This window comes from Vigna radiata, chromosome 8 (genome assembly GCF_000741045.1).
Source record: "Vigna radiata var. radiata cultivar VC1973A chromosome 8, Vradiata_ver6, whole genome shotgun sequence".
Lineage (NCBI taxonomy): Eukaryota > Viridiplantae > Streptophyta > Magnoliopsida > Fabales > Fabaceae > Vigna > Vigna radiata.
The window spans coordinates 44928709-44945481 of record NC_028358.1 but is presented as its reverse complement, the minus strand read 5'-3'; the positions used below and the strand labels follow the sequence as shown (position 1 = coordinate 44945481).

The 16773-nt window shown below is 29.4% G+C and overlaps 3 protein-coding genes across 4 annotated transcripts; 2 read left to right on the top strand and 1 right to left on the bottom strand.

Annotated features, from left to right (window-relative positions):
- Positions 1-1558: 1558 nt before the first annotated feature.
- LOC106769672 (glutathione S-transferase DHAR2) lies at positions 1559-4843 on the top strand. The gene is made up of 6 exons (XM_014655390.2): positions 1559-1721; positions 1824-1914; positions 1991-2134; positions 2481-2598; positions 2704-2844; positions 4503-4843. The coding sequence occupies exons 1-6, from the start codon at positions 1664-1666 to the stop codon at positions 4590-4592; spliced, it is 642 nt and encodes a 213-aa protein (XP_014510876.1). The 5' UTR covers positions 1559-1663; the 3' UTR covers positions 4593-4843.
- A 1159-nt stretch (positions 4844-6002) lies between these two features.
- LOC106770877 (DNA-directed RNA polymerases II, IV and V subunit 6A) lies at positions 6003-8996 on the top strand. 2 transcript variants are annotated; one of them, XM_014656710.2, is made up of 7 exons: positions 6003-6133; positions 6400-6501; positions 6693-6726; positions 6854-7026; positions 7107-7158; positions 8488-8555; positions 8682-8996. In XM_014656710.2, exons 2-7 carry the CDS (start codon positions 6467-6469, stop codon positions 8746-8748), a joined length of 429 nt encoding a protein of 142 aa, XP_014512196.1. In that variant the 5' UTR covers positions 6003-6133; positions 6400-6466; the 3' UTR covers positions 8749-8996. The 2 variants fall into 2 exon arrangements, with proteins under 2 accessions (XP_014512196.1, XP_014512197.1); XM_014656711.2 differs by having other exon boundaries at positions 6051-6133; positions 6407-6501.
- Positions 8997-11141: 2145 nt separating this feature from the next.
- On the bottom strand, positions 11142-12531 carry LOC106771773. Its single transcript, XM_014657766.2, has 3 exons — positions 12177-12531; positions 11984-12089; positions 11142-11326 (listed from the first exon to the last, which is right to left on the bottom strand). Exons 1-3 carry the CDS (start codon positions 12243-12245, stop codon positions 11169-11171), a joined length of 333 nt encoding a protein of 110 aa, XP_014513252.1. The 5' UTR covers positions 12246-12531; the 3' UTR covers positions 11142-11168.
- Positions 12532-16773: the final 4242 nt, after the last annotated feature.

Below are 16773 nucleotides of genomic sequence, written 5' to 3'. Positions count from 1 at the left end.
TTAACATAACTTTTTATTAATTAAACAAGATAATTCAAATTTGATTCAACCTATTATAGATTGGTAGATTAAATAGATTGGTTCACTAATTTATTTAATTATAATTTTTTTTTCAATTAAAATAAATTAATATTTTTTAATTTAAATCTAAATACATTTCAATTCTAAACGATGTTACTTCGAGAGAGAATTAAAAAAAACACAATATAATTTAAAATTATCTTAAACTATAAATAAAAAATAAACACAAAAAACAAAATAAATAATTATTTGATTTTTTTTTTTACTTATTATTTATAAAATTAGAGTCTTTGATAAATAAATCTACAGTGTTTTGATTTCTTGAAGTATTTCTTATTTTTTTCAATTATAATAAAATAAAAATATATTGATTAATAATATTAAAACATAAGTAATAAATTCCTATTCATTAGTAAAAAAACTAAATATTAACTTATTAAAATTATATATATATTTTTTTTCAACTCAACCGGAAAAAAATGTGATGGATCGTATTGATGAATGATTAATCTAAATTGTAGGCTAAATCTCATTACTTTAAAAAAAAATATTACCACCAAACCTTCGATTCATTTTGGTTTCGATTTATTAAGTAAAACATTGTCATTTTCTACCTCTTTCGTTCTTCCTTTCTTCAATACACTAATAGATACAAATGGTCATAATCAATGAATCATATTAAGAAAATTTTGATTTTATTTATATTTATTATAATTATTTATTTGTTAGATTTTGATTCTTTATGTTTTATTTTTATTTATAAAATTGTCCAGTAAAATTTTGCAATTGTTCAATAGTATTATATGTATACAAAGAAAAGTAAATAAAAGTTATTTTATTATGTTTTATTCTTATTTTCACCTTGTCCACAACGTCCATGAGATTAATACTTTCCATAAAGTGAAATGCAATTATTATAAGTACTGAAATCTTGATGCAGATGTGAGGAATCTAACGAATCTGACCAAATTTTATGACCACATTCATCTTTTTCTTTTGTTGTTGGGAATGAGATTCTCACTGTCAAAAACATCAAGACAAATTCATGGTTAACCAGAGAGAGGTTTGCACAAGGAAAAATTAGAAAGTAAGAATTTTTCCCAGAATATAAACCAACATAAACAATCTCCTACCGTAATTAATGTTGTCTTGATTTATATTTTATTAAAATAATACCAAGAATTATTTGATTTCTTTTATATATTATTTCACCCACATATTTTATAATACTTAAACAATCACCTGCTTAGCAAAATAAATACATAATCAGTATATAATAATAGGTAATATTATATTATTCAAATAAATATAAATACATCCGATTAAAATACTTTTGCAAATTTTGTCTAATGTTTGATGTTTTATAAAACTCACGCATTTATATTTTTATTTGAACTTCAATCGTATATAACTTCAAAAATCACAAATGGAAAAACTTTAAATTTTAAATTTTGGATCTTAGAAATGCTATTTCTGCATATGTCATTTAATTATTTAATATTTATATATATAAAAAAAAAAATTATAGGAGTTGTATGATAAAGGTACTAAGTGAAGCAGATCGTGAACCGAGTAGGATTCCCCTGGTTTCTGGTTTCTTCTTTTTTCCTCTGTTTCTCTTACATTTGATCGTCCATCGGAAATGGCTCTTGAGGTTGCTGTCAAGGCTGCTGCTGGTGCTCCAGATGTTCTTGGAGACTGTATTTCCTTCCTTTCTCTCTTCTTCTTTAACAAACACCTATCTTTGAGTTTTGATCATTTTGTTTAGTATTATAATTTTTTGCGTTTGATTTTGATTTTAGGTCCATTTTGCCAAAGGGTCCTTTTAACTTTAGAGGAGAAGAAGATTCCCTACAAGCTCCACCTAATTGATCTCAGTAACAAACCCGAATGGTATTGTTGAACTTTAATGTGTCATTGTGTTTTTTTCTTCAATGAAATATAAATTTTTTTATTTTCTTATTGGTAGGTTTTTGGGTGTGAATCCTGAAGGAAAGGTGCCAGTGGCTCTTTTTGATGGAAAATGGGTGCCTGATTCTGATGTAATTGTGGGGATTCTCCAAGAAAAGTACCCAGAAATCTCTCTCGTTACTCCTCCTGAATATGCCACCGTGTATGGCTGCTCCATCACCCTTTTCTTTTTGTCTGGGAATATTTTTATCGTGTTGACTTTAGAGCGTATGTTTTAACAGTAGAACTGATTTTGATAATTAAACCCGTCCGAGATTTTATTCTTACTGTGAAAATGTTCTCACTGTTGTTGTGTTCACTTTGGAAAATGTTTTTTAAGAGTAATGGCTTGCCATGGTTTCTTTCTCGTTCTTCTTGGTGATGAGCGAGGGAACTATGATCTGTGCTTATGATCTGTTCTAATTTTTGTAGATGTTTTTTTACTTTAGACTCGTTCTTAAGTACTGAATTTGAGTGTGCACGATGTGTTTGTTTGTTTGCTGTTGTAGGGGATCAAAGATATTTGGGTCTTTTGTGAGTTTTCTTAAGAGCAAGGATCCGAATGATGGAACAGAGCAAGCGTTGCTGGCTGAATTGAGTGCTCTGGATGAACATCTTAAGGCCCATGTATATATGTGAATTTTATATGATACACTATTCTTTTTTTTGTTTATTTGTTATCTTTTTGTAGTGGTTACACTGCCAATGCTAACATGGTGGAGGTATGATCAGGGTCCATATGTTGCTGGGGAGAAAGTCACTGCTGTTGACCTGAGTTTGGCACCAAAACTGTACCATCTCGTGGTCGTACTTGGCCACTTCAAGAAATGGAGTGTTCCAGAAAGTTTGTCACATGTCCACATCTACACTAAGGTTTGGAGTTGTTTTCTGCAGTGTATTTACTTTGGTGGAACTATTTATTTAGCTGTGTCTTTTATATACACATTGAACAGTGACTGATCGATATTTGGTGATGAAAATTTTTTGGTCAAACTTATCATGCCAGTTTGCTTAAAATTTCTTCAAAATGACTGAAGTATCAATTATTTCATATACACTACTTTTAGTCTCACTAAAGTGTTTGAAAAGGGAAAAACTAAAGCAAATAAGTAAACACAATTGGAAATGACTAGTCTTTTGTTTGAGAAAAAAAAATCACTTGTATACTTTCCAACATGCCTAATCCTGATTGTGCATAGTAATTTTACGTAGAAAGTGTTTTCATGGACATAAGTACCGTGCTACGGCCAAGGTGCACAAAAATCTGTATATCTATTTGTGAATTGACCCTGCATTGAGTAATCCCTACTTTTCTCCTCTAATTATATTTTGAAAACCAATTTGGTCCTTAAAAGATTAGTACAAAAGTTTATAGATTAGTTTGATGTCACCAATCTTTCAAGAGAAAAAAAATCATATGCAAAAAAGCTAACAAAACAAATTGAGGGTCTGCTTGTGAACGGCCATGAAAGATTTGGTGTCCAATGATTAATTCAAACGCCTCTTGATGTTTTCATCTGTATCTAAAATTTGAAGAGCGTCTTTTTCTAATTCATATATTGCTACAGTGCCCCTTTCTCCTTTAAATGGGCCACAATATGAAACATGCTATAAAGTGAAAATGAATGTTATATGCTTTGAGCTTGAAAAGCATAACCTATAAAGTTTATCAAGCCTCAGTAATTCACCTGATTTACTTGGTCAGTCAGCGAGTTAAAAGCCTTTCTTACATGATAAAATGTTGTTAATGTGTGGTTAACCCAGATCAACTAATTTCCTGAATGTTATGATTTTTATCATTTGAATGTGGTCTGGCTAATTTTGAGAATTATGATGTCTTTCATTTTCTTGTAAACAGAGAAAATTGCTTTTACTGTTTCATTTTCATGGAGTTTTTCTAACCTTGCTTCTAGTACCGGTTGTTGACAATTAGAGTGCTGCTTTATTTTTCTGTCATGTTCTCTCATTATTGCCTTGTATTTAAGATTAATATATCTGTTGTTCTTAGGTGATGATTGGCATAGCTATATGTATATTGTCATCAACATTCATCACATCAATATCTCTGCTGCTTTTACTTTAGGTGCAATAGTTCATGAAATGAAGCTCAAATATCACAGACAGTCATAGTGATAATTAACTAGTTTGATGTTGACAATGTGTTAAATAGTAAATTAGATTGATTATTGAACTAGTGAAGGCATCAGCTCAGGATTCATCGGTCCAACCATGGTCAAACAGTGATAGATATATATGATAGAGACCAATATAAAACCGTAAGAAATCAGATTATATACCTAGTTAAATTGTTGTTTTAACTGGCTTTAGACCAATTTTCTACTAGTTGGCCACCTCACTATTCAGTTAGTGTTTTTCTGGTTGAATGGACCAGGAAAATATGTATTCTGGGTCCATATCCTACAACATAAATCTTTTTGATCATGATAAGAAAAAATGGATGTAATTGCGTGTTTGAATGTTATAGCTGTAAATGATTTAGCTGGTTAATGTACAATTATCTTCTATTGCAGCTGCTCTTCTCCCGTGAGTCATTTGAGAAAACCAAGCCTCCAAAGGAAGAGTTTGTTATTGCTGGATGGGCACCAAAAGTGAATGCTTGAAGTAGTTCTAAATTATGAGGAATCTGAACATCATTTGTGTACTGTTGTGACTGAAACTAGTAAGAATAGGATGTTCAACTCATCAAGTTTAAGAATGTGTTGTTCACCTATTAAATAATGATATTAATAAATATGTAGTTTGCTGGTGTGCACATTTTGAATTTCAAAGTTATATACACTTTATTTCTTCATCAATTGATTATTAAATCACTAGGTGTGATGTTATGATTAATGAGATGCCCTTCTGTTTATAGGAGACTGTGTATTATATTTTTAATTGCATATTTTGCTCTAGCTTTCAATTTCTTGAATTTTGTTATTGAGCCTTTAATTTTATAAATTTTATCATTTAAAACTTCTTCCAATTAATTTTTTAAAAGTAATTTTTTCTATCCGGTGATTATAAAATAATGAATATATTTTGTGGTCTATAGATAGCTCATTAATAAATATATTATCTTCTAACAAACTTATATCTTGAAAAAACGGGAAATAATGACTTAAAAACTCACATAGCATATAAACAAAATATATTTTAGAAAAACTATTTTAGTTTTATAAATTTATGTTATTGAATTCTATTTTATCTTTTTTTACCTAAACTTAAGCCTTTCAAATACTATTCCTGATTGTTTTTAAGAATATTAAACTACTCATTTACAGATGAAAAAGCTTGGGTATTAGAAATTGAATGAATTAAATAATTATAAGAAATGAGAACAAAAAGTCTTACACAATAATTTTAAATTCACATCTCATATTCAGTCATCACATTCATAATAAACACATGTTCATCCCCACAAGACAACTTAATTGACTATAATAAACATTGACAACTTTTGAAATACACACATGTTCACCACTTATAACTAATGATTATATTAATTTTTTTAATTTACCAAAAATTGATATAAAATAACAAATATAAATGTACAAGTTTCTATAAAAAAGTATAAAACATGCAAAAAAAGACTGTAAATTAGTTTTTCATTAGAATCCAGTTGTAGTTAAATTGCATGTTTTCCTTCCCGAGTTGCACAAATTCTCGCAAATTCTTTTACTATATATTTTTCATATTTGTAGTTTTTCATATATTTTTCATATTATTCTTCATATTATTCGATCATTCATACCATACATAATTAGAGAGATAATCAATTATACAATAAAAAGCATATAATAAATGAAACAAATGAAAATATTAAATTAATATAATTGAAAAAATTTGAGAAATTATTAAGTGATGATGCCTACAATAGATTGGACTGTAAGTTAAAAATATTTCATTATGATATTTAATTATTAGTTAATCTCAACATAATTTCACACAATATACAACATTGGATAGACTCTTTTCATCAAAAGAAAAAACACTCATTGAATAAGATATGGCCAGACCCTACCCGACCCGAATTAAATAAATAGATAAATTAAAATTCGGGTCTTTGGCTTTTGATTCAGACGGTCTCAGCCGGTCTCAGACTTTGGCTTCAACTCGTTCTTCTGTTCTCAGCATCGCCAATTTGATTTGTTAATTCCTGGTGTGTGTTTTTCTTTTAATCTGTTTGACCTTTTAATAGCTAATTCAATCCCTAATCATCACTGTTTAAACGTGCTAAAGTATATATTTTCTTAATAAACATGTTGATTAGAAGAGGGTTAGGCTAAGTCAATTTATAACCTTGTGTATTGATATTATGTAAGATTATGAATTAATTTGCAACAATGAATTTCTTCTACTGGTTTTTTTATGGTGCTGCAATTCTATATAATGGAAGTCTCTGACCCCTTACTGTCTTTCTGTTAGGGTTTAGGACAGGGCAAGCTAAGGCTTAATATCAAAGACAGAGTATCTTTACTCTTCGCGTATTACAATGGCTGATGAGGATTATGATGACATGGACATGGGGTTCTCTCTTTCTCCCTACTACTAACACAATTTATTTAGGCTTTTTTCCCAATTCAATGTCTTGAGAATCCTTAGTGCAAACTTCCAATAGAGTTTTAAGTGCTTTTTTTTATTAAGATTAGAACTATTTGTTTTGTCATCTTTTTTTCTCCATTAAGAGATTTCTCATGGAATAAAGAATGGCGATGCAGGTACGAGGATGAGCCCCTGGAGCCTGAGATTGAGGTAGTAATTCTGTGGGTCTTGTTAGTTTTCTTTTTGTTTGTACAAATACATGTTACAGATCTTGTGAAACTCCATTATGAGAGTTAATAGAGTTAATATGTTTAGTGCTTGGTTGATTGATGAGCAGGAAGGTGCAGAGGAGGATGTTGATAACAACAAAAATGATGATGTGGCTGGAGACGCAATTGATACTGAGGACAAGGAAGAGGAACAACCAGTAGAGCGACCTCGGAAGACTTCTAAATATATGACCAAGTATGAGCGGGCCAGGATTTTGGGTACTCGTGCAGTTCAAATCAGGTTTTCTTTGGAACTTACTGTGTGATTTTAAGATTCTGTCTATTCATTGTTTGTAACATTTTGATTTTCTTGTTGTTCAGTATGAATGCACCTGTCATGGTTGAGTTGGAGGGCGAGACTGATCCGCTTGAGGTCTTAACCTTATATATATTACTCTGCAATTTCATATTGTGTTTCATGTGACTGCATTTTGAGCACCTTAAATATTCTAGTATCCAATTTCTAAGTATGTTGATATGCCTCAGCACACATGTACACTATGGAAGTTGGGTTTTTATGGTTTGAAATTAGGTTTGTAAATCTGCAATTGCAAAAAGCATCTAAATTCATGGATAAAGTAAGGATGCCTGACCATCCTGCCAGGCCGAAGGTGGAGTGTGCTGGCCCAGCTCAGTCTGAAATGAAATTCCCATGGATTGTGTATCTCATGGCTAATGTGTAATTTATATAATTTTTTAAAAGAAGTAATAAATGATAAAATCAGGTTGAATAGGTCCCGGAGCTATTTAGGCCAGATTGGCCTGGTCTGTTTGGTTTGTTGGAATGAGCCAAATTGGACCATTTTTTGTAGGTTACAATATTTTTAGCCTGGTCTAACCCAACATGAAGGCTGAATCAATGGTAATCATTCTAATAGGCTGCACTTTCTTTTTCTGCCTTCCTTGATTTCCTTTTAATCAATAAAGATTTGTCAAGACGGAAAAATAAGTTTACATCAAAAATCAGTTCCTCGTAAAAGTTGGAGGGACAATTTTCTTTTTGATATAATCTTTTTATCAACTTTTAGATTATATTCCCCATCAGACCTTGCCTTCCTTTCCCTTTTTCTCTCTTAACAAAGGGTTTTGGGCTTCGGATATAACCTAAAATGGTTTATATATTTCAGTTTGACAAGGATGTAATTTTTTTTTCAATATTAATATTCCCACAATGTCAGATGAACATCTTTTTGTTTAGTTGTCATCATTATTAACTCAATTGATAAATTCTACAAACTATGAACTGCTCTTGTCTTCCTATATTGAATCTGGTTAAATGTTTATATAGGATTTAAATAATCTGCTTATGATGAATACTGTGACTTGTATTATCAGAATAATGATTGTTATTGTTTTATGTTATTTCATTATCAAGTTCTTTTGTTTCCTGAAGAATGCACCATGTACAACATTCTAGAAATAAGTTGATTGATTATATAGTTTAAGATTTTTGTATGCTGAAAACAACTAAGTCCAGTATTACCTGTATGTTATGGCTTGTCAAATGAGCTTGTTCACTTTATTCAGTGTGACATGGTGAACCTTTTCCAATGCCAATTATCCTAGTTGTTTTATTTCTTATTTAATCTGTAATTTTGATTATTTGTTAAAGACACATTTTCGTGTTTGGGTTGAGGAATATTCTTCTGTTTGTTACCTCTGTTGTATACTCCTCTGATATCTAGTTTTTCCAACTTATCAGATTGCCATGAAGGAGCTTCGTGAGCGGAAAATACCCTTTACAATCCGGCGCTACTTGCCTGATGGAAGGTAAATACTGCCCCCTATATAATAAGTTAGCCAGCCACATTTTATTCCATTTAGGGGTAGGGGAGGTTAAGGTTGATCACATAGTTTATGCCACTGACTCTTACTATTTTTGGCGACACTCTCCAGCTATGAAGATTGGGGAGTTGATGAACTAATTGTGGAAGACTCCTGGAAGAGACAGGTGGGAGTGTGATTGATGTTTGAACTTATATTATAGGTGGGGGCAGGAGTCACAAACACTAAGATCTTTATCTCCTCAAAAATTTTATCTTTGATTTGTTTGAAGTTGATACTGATCTATGATCCCTCATCAAACTTGACTCAACCATGATAAATTATTGGCTATGCTTTCACCAAGTGTTTCATGTTGATACTTAGTCTATCCTTGGATCCCTGCCACGTGTGGTTTAATTTAATATAATTTGTGTTTCGACTTGCTTATATGCATCTCTAGGTTGAGTGTGTTTGTTACTATATGTGAAATAAGTTATTTTGAGTGTGTTTAGTACATATTCGCAGAAATCAGTTGTTTTCTGTAGCAGGAAACCAGAAGGAGTTTTGACAGTTTTTTTCTAATATAAAATTTTTGTTTTATTTTTCTAAATATAATTATGAAGAAATTTATTCAAACATGTTCTGAATAAATGTTCATTTGAATGCTTTCCCAACACATGGAAGAAACAATAGCATATTTGCATTCCATTCCCAATTTCTGTCAGAGGGAGAATATTTTTATTCAGATTTATCACTATCTATGCAGAAATATAAAAGGTCTGTACGAAATTAACATATAACAACAAAACATGAAAACTTTTTCTTTAGCCATAAGATCTCAAGTCTTCCCACCATAGCATTATCTAATGAAATGTCAGTTTTCATATGATGCAATTTTGCATGATTATGAAACATCGATAAAATGATGCAATTTTGCAAGAATTTTGCTATGAATGCTTTGACACCACAATGTTTTTCTTGTTTGAGGGGGAGGGCTAGTTCAATGTTTTAATTCCTTGGGACATTTTTTTTTTCAATCTCACTTTTTAATATATTCAGTAGAAAATGCAAAAGACTGAAAAACACGAGCATCATATCATAGGTCTCTTGATTTGGAAAAATTATTTTGGTTTCTACTATATGCAGAAAAAAAATAAAAATTAGATGCTGTTTAAAATTAAAATTTTAGTATTCAATTTATGATAATAAACAATAGTTCATTTTTAAATATTGAATAACTCAAAAAATAATATTAATATAAATGTGGACACGTTTTATTTTGATAGGGAAAGAGAGATAAAGTTAATACATACTACTATGAGACCGAAGGCACGGACTTTTTTTTTTCTCGTTTTGTTTACTAATGAAAAGGAAAATTATGAAATATATTATTTAGTATAAATTTGGTTTAAATAAAATATATGATTTCATTAATTAATATTTAATGGTGTTTTTTAATAACATTATTTTATCCGTTACATAGGAGAGGTAGAAAAAAAAGACAGGATGAAAATTTTGGAATTCTTTTCTTGGAAAAATTTAAAGTTTTACAATATTAAACAATTGAAATATTTTAATGAATACTTTAAATTTCAACTTTTTTTTTTCAAACAGCACTTTTCCTATAAATAATAGTCTAATGCGCATTTTCACACAACCCAATAACATTTTCTATGACAAAAAAAAATCTAAGTTCTTAAAAAGAAAACTACAATATTTCTTTACATAAAATCGAACATGAATGGGTTGAAATTTAAAATCGTAGACGAAAAGTAATTTGAAGATCCATGTTAGGTCAGTAAATTGTGTAAGTCTGTGAGTCTTTCAGAATTCCATAGTAGTTTATTCAATTAACAGATTTTTATTTATTGTCATTAAGTTTCTTCAACCAATAATATTTTTCTGGAACCAGTAAAGGCGAAAAAGCTTAAAAATATATATAATTAATACTATTTATTACATTTTATTTTTGCAATGTGTGTCTCTCTATACCGGCACATTTTATTAGTTTTAAGATATTATTTGTTTTGAAAACTGAAATTCTATAGTGGTTTTATTTTTAAAAATGTCTTAGAAGAAAGAATGAAAAAAAAACATTTAAATTACATTTAATTTTAACTTTTAAATAATATAAGATTATTGGATGTACTTGAAAGAAATTTAAATTTAATGTAAGTTTTGTATCTACATATCTTTTCATATAACAAACCATGCACGTACACATTTGACAAGTGGTTTTAATCTCATACATGATACATATAGATGTGATAAAAAAAATACATGCATACATATCCATCTGAGATAAAATTACATGGATGACGTGGCTTAGTAGGTATAATCGCCATAGCTAATAATACATGCATCCATGTAATAACATGTACAAGGTATCACTAGACATAGTACTACTATAGTATATCGTGTGTTCGAAGGAGTGAAGAATCCAAAACTTTAACAAAAGATAATAATACTAACATTTTAACATCATCTGTATGTCGTGATTTATTCATACTAATTGTAGAATAATTTTCGACCAATCCTAGAATGGTATATAAATAAATGTTAAAATGTTTTCAAAGCATAATTATCCTTAGCAAAACCCAATGGCACATAACATCCTTTTCAACTGTCTTTTGCATCTTTAGAGGAATCTGACTCTGAGATCATCTTCTGTATTATCTGTGTTGTCTCTTCCTCAGACACTCTTTCGTCTTTACCCTTCCACTTCATGTAATAAGGCTCAAAGAATTCCTTATTTTCCTTCTCTAGCTCATTCCACACTGATAATACATTCATCTTTTTCTTAAATATCATAATATATACATATAACATCTTCACGTGCATGCTTCTCTTTTGGTTGGTTGCTACTAACACTTATATGTGTCTCCATTCATAACCATAAATTCTTGGAAAAATTCAAAATAAAAAATTTTAGTCATCGCCTTCTTCCTTAAAAAATTATGATATTTGACAATGTGATCGATGTTCTTCTTTGTTTATTCAAAGTTATATAATTAGGGTTTTGAATTTTTAGTATACCCTATTAATATAACATGCTAGCTAGTCACTCGATCTTAGAATTTCATTTATACAAACTGTGCTTATAATAATTCTCTTAAAATATTAACTGTGTTTTGCCCGACAATGATTCAAACATGTAGCTAACGTTTTCAAGGAAGATTCCTTCGGATTTAAAGAGGAAGGAATTGAAAAGTACAAGTTCTCTAAAACAGATACGATTTTCAGAAAGAAACCTTGCCAGCTCCCCAATTTTTCATACGAAAAATCAACTTTTACTAACACTAATTCCAATAGATCAAATTCATATCCATAAACATATAGATATAGTATTGATCATGAAGTTATCGGAAATCTTGAGATTATGTGTGCATGATGTTTGGTTTAAGGTGTGTGTAGAGAGAAAATTAAGATCATACCAGTGGATGTTATAATAGGATTAATATTTGCATGTTTAGAAAGTGCTTCCATGCATTCTTCCTTGGTCATGTGAAATATCAAACACTTCTCGATCAGATGCTGCACCTATATGTAATTTGTACAAAACTCATCAACATCATCGACAACCTTAACTATAACAAAAAACTTTAACGAAAAACTGTATATATGTACCAAATGAATGTACGAAGCAGGAGAAGAAGACGAAGAAGACGAAGATGAAGAGGAAGAAGAGTCTCCCATGATAGTAGCATGAAATTGTTACTAAGAAAATTTGGTATATATATAGAGAGAGATAGAAGATGAAGCGTGTGAAGACGAAAATAGAGGGGGTGGTGGGAGCAAGAATCCCACGTGAGAGATAAATTATAACTGGCTAGGAAAGGATTAGAGGAGATTGTAAATGACTGCTTTGTCTTGTACAGTTCCTATAAGACCTTCCTCCTTCACGTGATTTGTGGGACATCCCTACAAACTAAAGACAAACCCTAAAAATCCTTTCTCATTCATTAATTATTGATACATTTAGAGAGACTCACTACCCTCAGTTGTACTACATATATATACCTTCTTTCCATCCTTATAGGAAAATCCAAAAATTGCCCATGCCTAGGGAAAGTTTTGCACGATCACAATTTTTATAGAATATTTCGAAGGATATTTATAATTATAATGATGTTTGTATTTATCTCTTACTCTTTTAATTATTAATTAAATGAGTTTAAAAAAATATATAGTAAATAAAACATTATTATAGAGACGACAATCGTTCTTAATTATTTATTTCTTTTCAAAGAAATTGCATTGATATTGACCATGATTTGAAATCTGAAATGCTAGGGCATTATTTTTATAGCACAAGATCATCACCACTAAAGTTACTATTCATCTAATGGTCCAGATAAGTGGGAGAATAGCAAGTATTTGTTTCTTACATTTTTTTTTTATGAAAAACTGATAATTTTATTACACAGACATATGCAATAAATAAAACACAATTTTATATCACAAATATGTATTATGTTTTCAAATGAAGTTTTATAGTCTCATTACTCTTCTAAAAAGAATGGAAAATGATATTTTAACACTATTTTTTGACACTATTTTGACACTGTATATGTGTCAAAATGTGATTGGACGATTTCAAATTAAAAAAGTTGAGGCAGAGTATATTTGGAAGAGAAAAACCAAAGTTTGTTTTTTTAATTTAAAATCGTCCAACCATATTTTAACACGTGTACAGTGTAAAAAAAAAGTGTTAAAATATCATTTTTCCAAAAAGAATTTCAAAAAACATAGATGGGTGCTTTGGAAAACCTAACGAAGAGGCCAAAACCTTATTCAGGAAATAGAAATTATTAGTATTACTTGTATAGTGATTTGAAAAGTCTATTAAATTCGTTTACAACATTACTAATAAACGACATTGGAGTGCTTCCAAAATTAAAAGGCACATTACATCATGATACATCAAACAAAAATGTACATCACTAATAATGATAAAAACAAAATTGTTTGGCTCTGTAAGTCGATTCTTATTTGATAACTTATAGTTTTGACATGATATATGTTTTTAATTAATTTTGAATGTAAGTGTCATTGACAACTGTGTTACTTATTCTAATATCATATTATACCGTTACATGATTTTGTTCCTTATATAAAAAGTTTTCCCCTCACTTGAAAAATTAATATAATAGACATGCAAGTTTATTTTAAAAAATTCTTACTACTACATTGACCTTCAATATACAATTAAATATTTTTATATTAGTATCTTTAATGGACAAAATGTATATTGAGTGATAGATCAATTATCACAACTCAAAGATCACATGGATTTTTGACAAAATATTTATAATTTGTAATTGATTTGCTTTTTGTGTTATAATTTAATTTATCTAAATAATTTACTGTGAGTGTAGTGTAATAAACAAATTAAAAACTATTAGTGTAACTATTACGTAATGGATGTTAACTATTTTGCAAGTTGACTGTCAAAATAATTAGGATGATGTAAGATGTTATAATTTACTATATATTTTAGTTTCAAATTTAATTAATATGTTCTAATTTTAACTTGAACTCACTTTTGCATCATTTTAATTGATTGATCATTCAACTTTGCTTTCATAAAAGTTCTAAATTTTTCCATTGCGATCAACATTATTTACTTACATTATCATCAACCATTCTTTCTTCACCTCCAACAACGTAGATTTATAAGAAGTTTCATTGATGTTATCATAGCAAATTTAATCATACTTTTAAATAACAATCAATATAACGCAATATTTATAAAATATTCTATTTCTTTAACTTTGTTATATATTTTGAATGATTGTATTAGAAAATTTAACCTAATTAATTATTTATTACAAGATTTATCTCAGTATAATTTAAGAAAAAAAGGTTGACAAGAAATGTTGGCAGTTAGTTATTTACAACTATAAATTATTTTGTGATGTCTTTAAACAATTTTAGTAACGAGTGACATTATCAAACATTTTATAAATGAAATTTCATCTTCGACAACTATTTGATTAATACTTGATAATCGTTAAGATTGTTAATTTTTAAAAATAATAATTTTTAAACATTTGACTGTGTAAATTTGTTTATATTAAAAATTATATTGTATCATTGGTATAGTTTTGAGAATGCTAGAGATATCAAAGATTGACTGCATATACAAAATTGTTTCATAGATTTTAAATATTCAATAGGCTTAATACCTTTCTTGGTGTTCACATTTGTGTGAAAATATCAGTTCGGTCCTCAAGTTTTGAACTGTCTCAATTGGGTCATAATTTTTGTAAAAATGCACACATTTTACTCCAACCGTTAACTGATATCAAAGGGCGTTAAGTTTAGCTAACGTGGTATGCTGACGTGTTGGCTTAATCCCTTGGTCCTCGTATTTGTGTGAAAATCTTAATTCAGTCCTCAAGTTTTGAACTGTCTCAAGTGGATCATAATTTTTGTAAAAATACACACATTTTACCCCAATCGCTAACTGATCTCACTGTGCAACAATTATCTTCTACTATTAGTGGAATAAATAGCTTAAGGCTGGTGATGAACCTATAGGTTACCAAGTTGGTTCATTTGTAGAAAAGGTTGTGAGACTGATTGCACTGGTTATGCGAGTTTTCCGGTGACTTTATTTTTTGAGCCGATGAAATAATCTGTGTAAAATCCCTGATTCTCAGAGAGATGAATAAAATTCCTAATTCAAATAAACTAAATAATAGGCATTGTGCCACGTGAAACACGACTTATTTTAAAAAATAATTCATATAATTAAATAATACACATCAGCATGTCCTCTGGTTACCACGTCAGCTAAACTTAACGCCGTTTGGGATCAGTTAACGATTGGGGTAAAATGTGCACAATTTTACAAAAATTATGACAGTTCAAAACTTGAGGACCGAACTGAGATTTTCACACAAATATGAGAACCAAGAAGGGATTAAGCCAACACGTCAACATACCATGTCAGCTAAACTTAATGCCGTTTGAGATCAGTTAACGGTTAGGGTAAAATGTATGCATTTTTACAAAATTTATGACCCAATTGAGACAGTTCAAAACTTGAAGACCGAACTGAGATTTTCACACAAATACGAGGATCAAGGGAGGTATTAAAGCTATTCAATATGTGACCTAACTATTTTTGTTAATGTCATCATCATTCCAAATTCTTTATTTATTTTCAAAGAAATTGTATTGACAATGACCATGATTTGAAATCTGAAATGCCAGTGCATTATTTTTATAGCAGAAGATCATCACCACTTAAGTTATTATTCATCTGAATGGTCCAGATAAGTGGGAGAATAACAAATATTTGTTTCTCACAGTTTTTTTTTTCTTCATGAAAAACTGATAATTTTATTACACACACATATGTAATAAATAAAATAAATATAACACAATTTTATATCACAAATATATAGACTCTTTTCAAATGAAGTTTTTCTAAAAAAAAAAATCAAAAAACCACAGATCTAAATTTAGATGGTTGTTTGGAGAACCTAACCAAGAAGCCAAAACGTTATTCAGGAAATATAAATTAGATCGTGATATTTTAACAATTTTTTGTAACATGTTTGAATTTATTTTTAAAAAAGTATTTTAAACAGACTAATCGTTAACGTTAAAAGAATTTTTTTCATATAAATTATTATTATTTCTTGTTTAGTGATTTGAAAAGTATATTAGAATCGTTTACGACACTACTTATAAATGACATTGGAGTGCTTCCAAAATAAATAAATAAACATTATATCATGTTACGTCAAATCTCCACTAACACGTAACAAGGATGTTCCCATACCAGATTCTGTGTTTCCCTTTTCATCATATATCCAAGTTTTTTACGTGCCATGATAAATTAAGATACTCGTTTAATAATTAATAATATGATGTTTGTTTATTGTAATTTAAAATTTGTAATTATTATAAAAATTTAATTTCACGAGTTTAGAACATTTATCCAAAATTATATATAAAAAGAAAACTACATCCATCACGTGAGAGATAAGAGTGAGGAAATGATGGGCCTGTCATGGGTTTAAACAAAAAATGTAAAAAGAATGTTGGGCTTGAGATGGGCTCATCAGATTGGGTCCACGGTTTTCACTTTCCGGGTGTTTCATCCTACACCTCTAAGCTTTCATCCTGCACCTCCAAAAATTACCATTTTAACCTTAATTAATATTATTTTAATATTTTTTCTTTCTTCATAAAGTCATTCTGCACCTCT

Coding starts and splice junctions, on each gene's coding strand:
- LOC106769672 (XM_014655390.2), top strand. CDS start 1,664: ATGGCTCTTGAGGTTGCTGTCAAGGCTGCTGCTGGTGCTCCAGATGTT. Junction 1,915..1,990: donor CTCAGTAACAAACCCGAATG/GTATTGTTGAAC, acceptor TCTTATTGGTAG/GTTTTTGGGTGTGAATCCTG. Junction 2,135..2,480: donor CCTCCTGAATATGCCACCGT/GTATGGCTGCTC, acceptor TTGCTGTTGTAG/GGGATCAAAGATATTTGGGT.
- LOC106770877 (XM_014656710.2), top strand. CDS start 6,467: ATGGCTGATGAGGATTATGATGACATGGACATGGG. Junction 6,502..6,692: donor TATGATGACATGGACATGGG/GTTCTCTCTTTC, acceptor ATGGCGATGCAG/GTACGAGGATGAGCCCCTGG. Junction 7,159..8,487: donor GCGAGACTGATCCGCTTGAG/GTCTTAACCTTA, acceptor CCAACTTATCAG/ATTGCCATGAAGGAGCTTCG.
- LOC106771773 (XM_014657766.2), bottom strand. CDS start 12,245: ATGGGAGACTCTTCTTCCTCTTCATCTTCGTCTTCTTCGTCTTCTTCT. Junction 12,090..12,176: donor CTGCTTCGTACATTCATTTG/GTACATATATAC, acceptor AATTACATATAG/GTGCAGCATCTGATCGAGAA. Junction 11,327..11,983: donor TCCTATTATAACATCCACTG/GTATGATCTTAA, acceptor ATGTATTATCAG/TGTGGAATGAGCTAGAGAAG.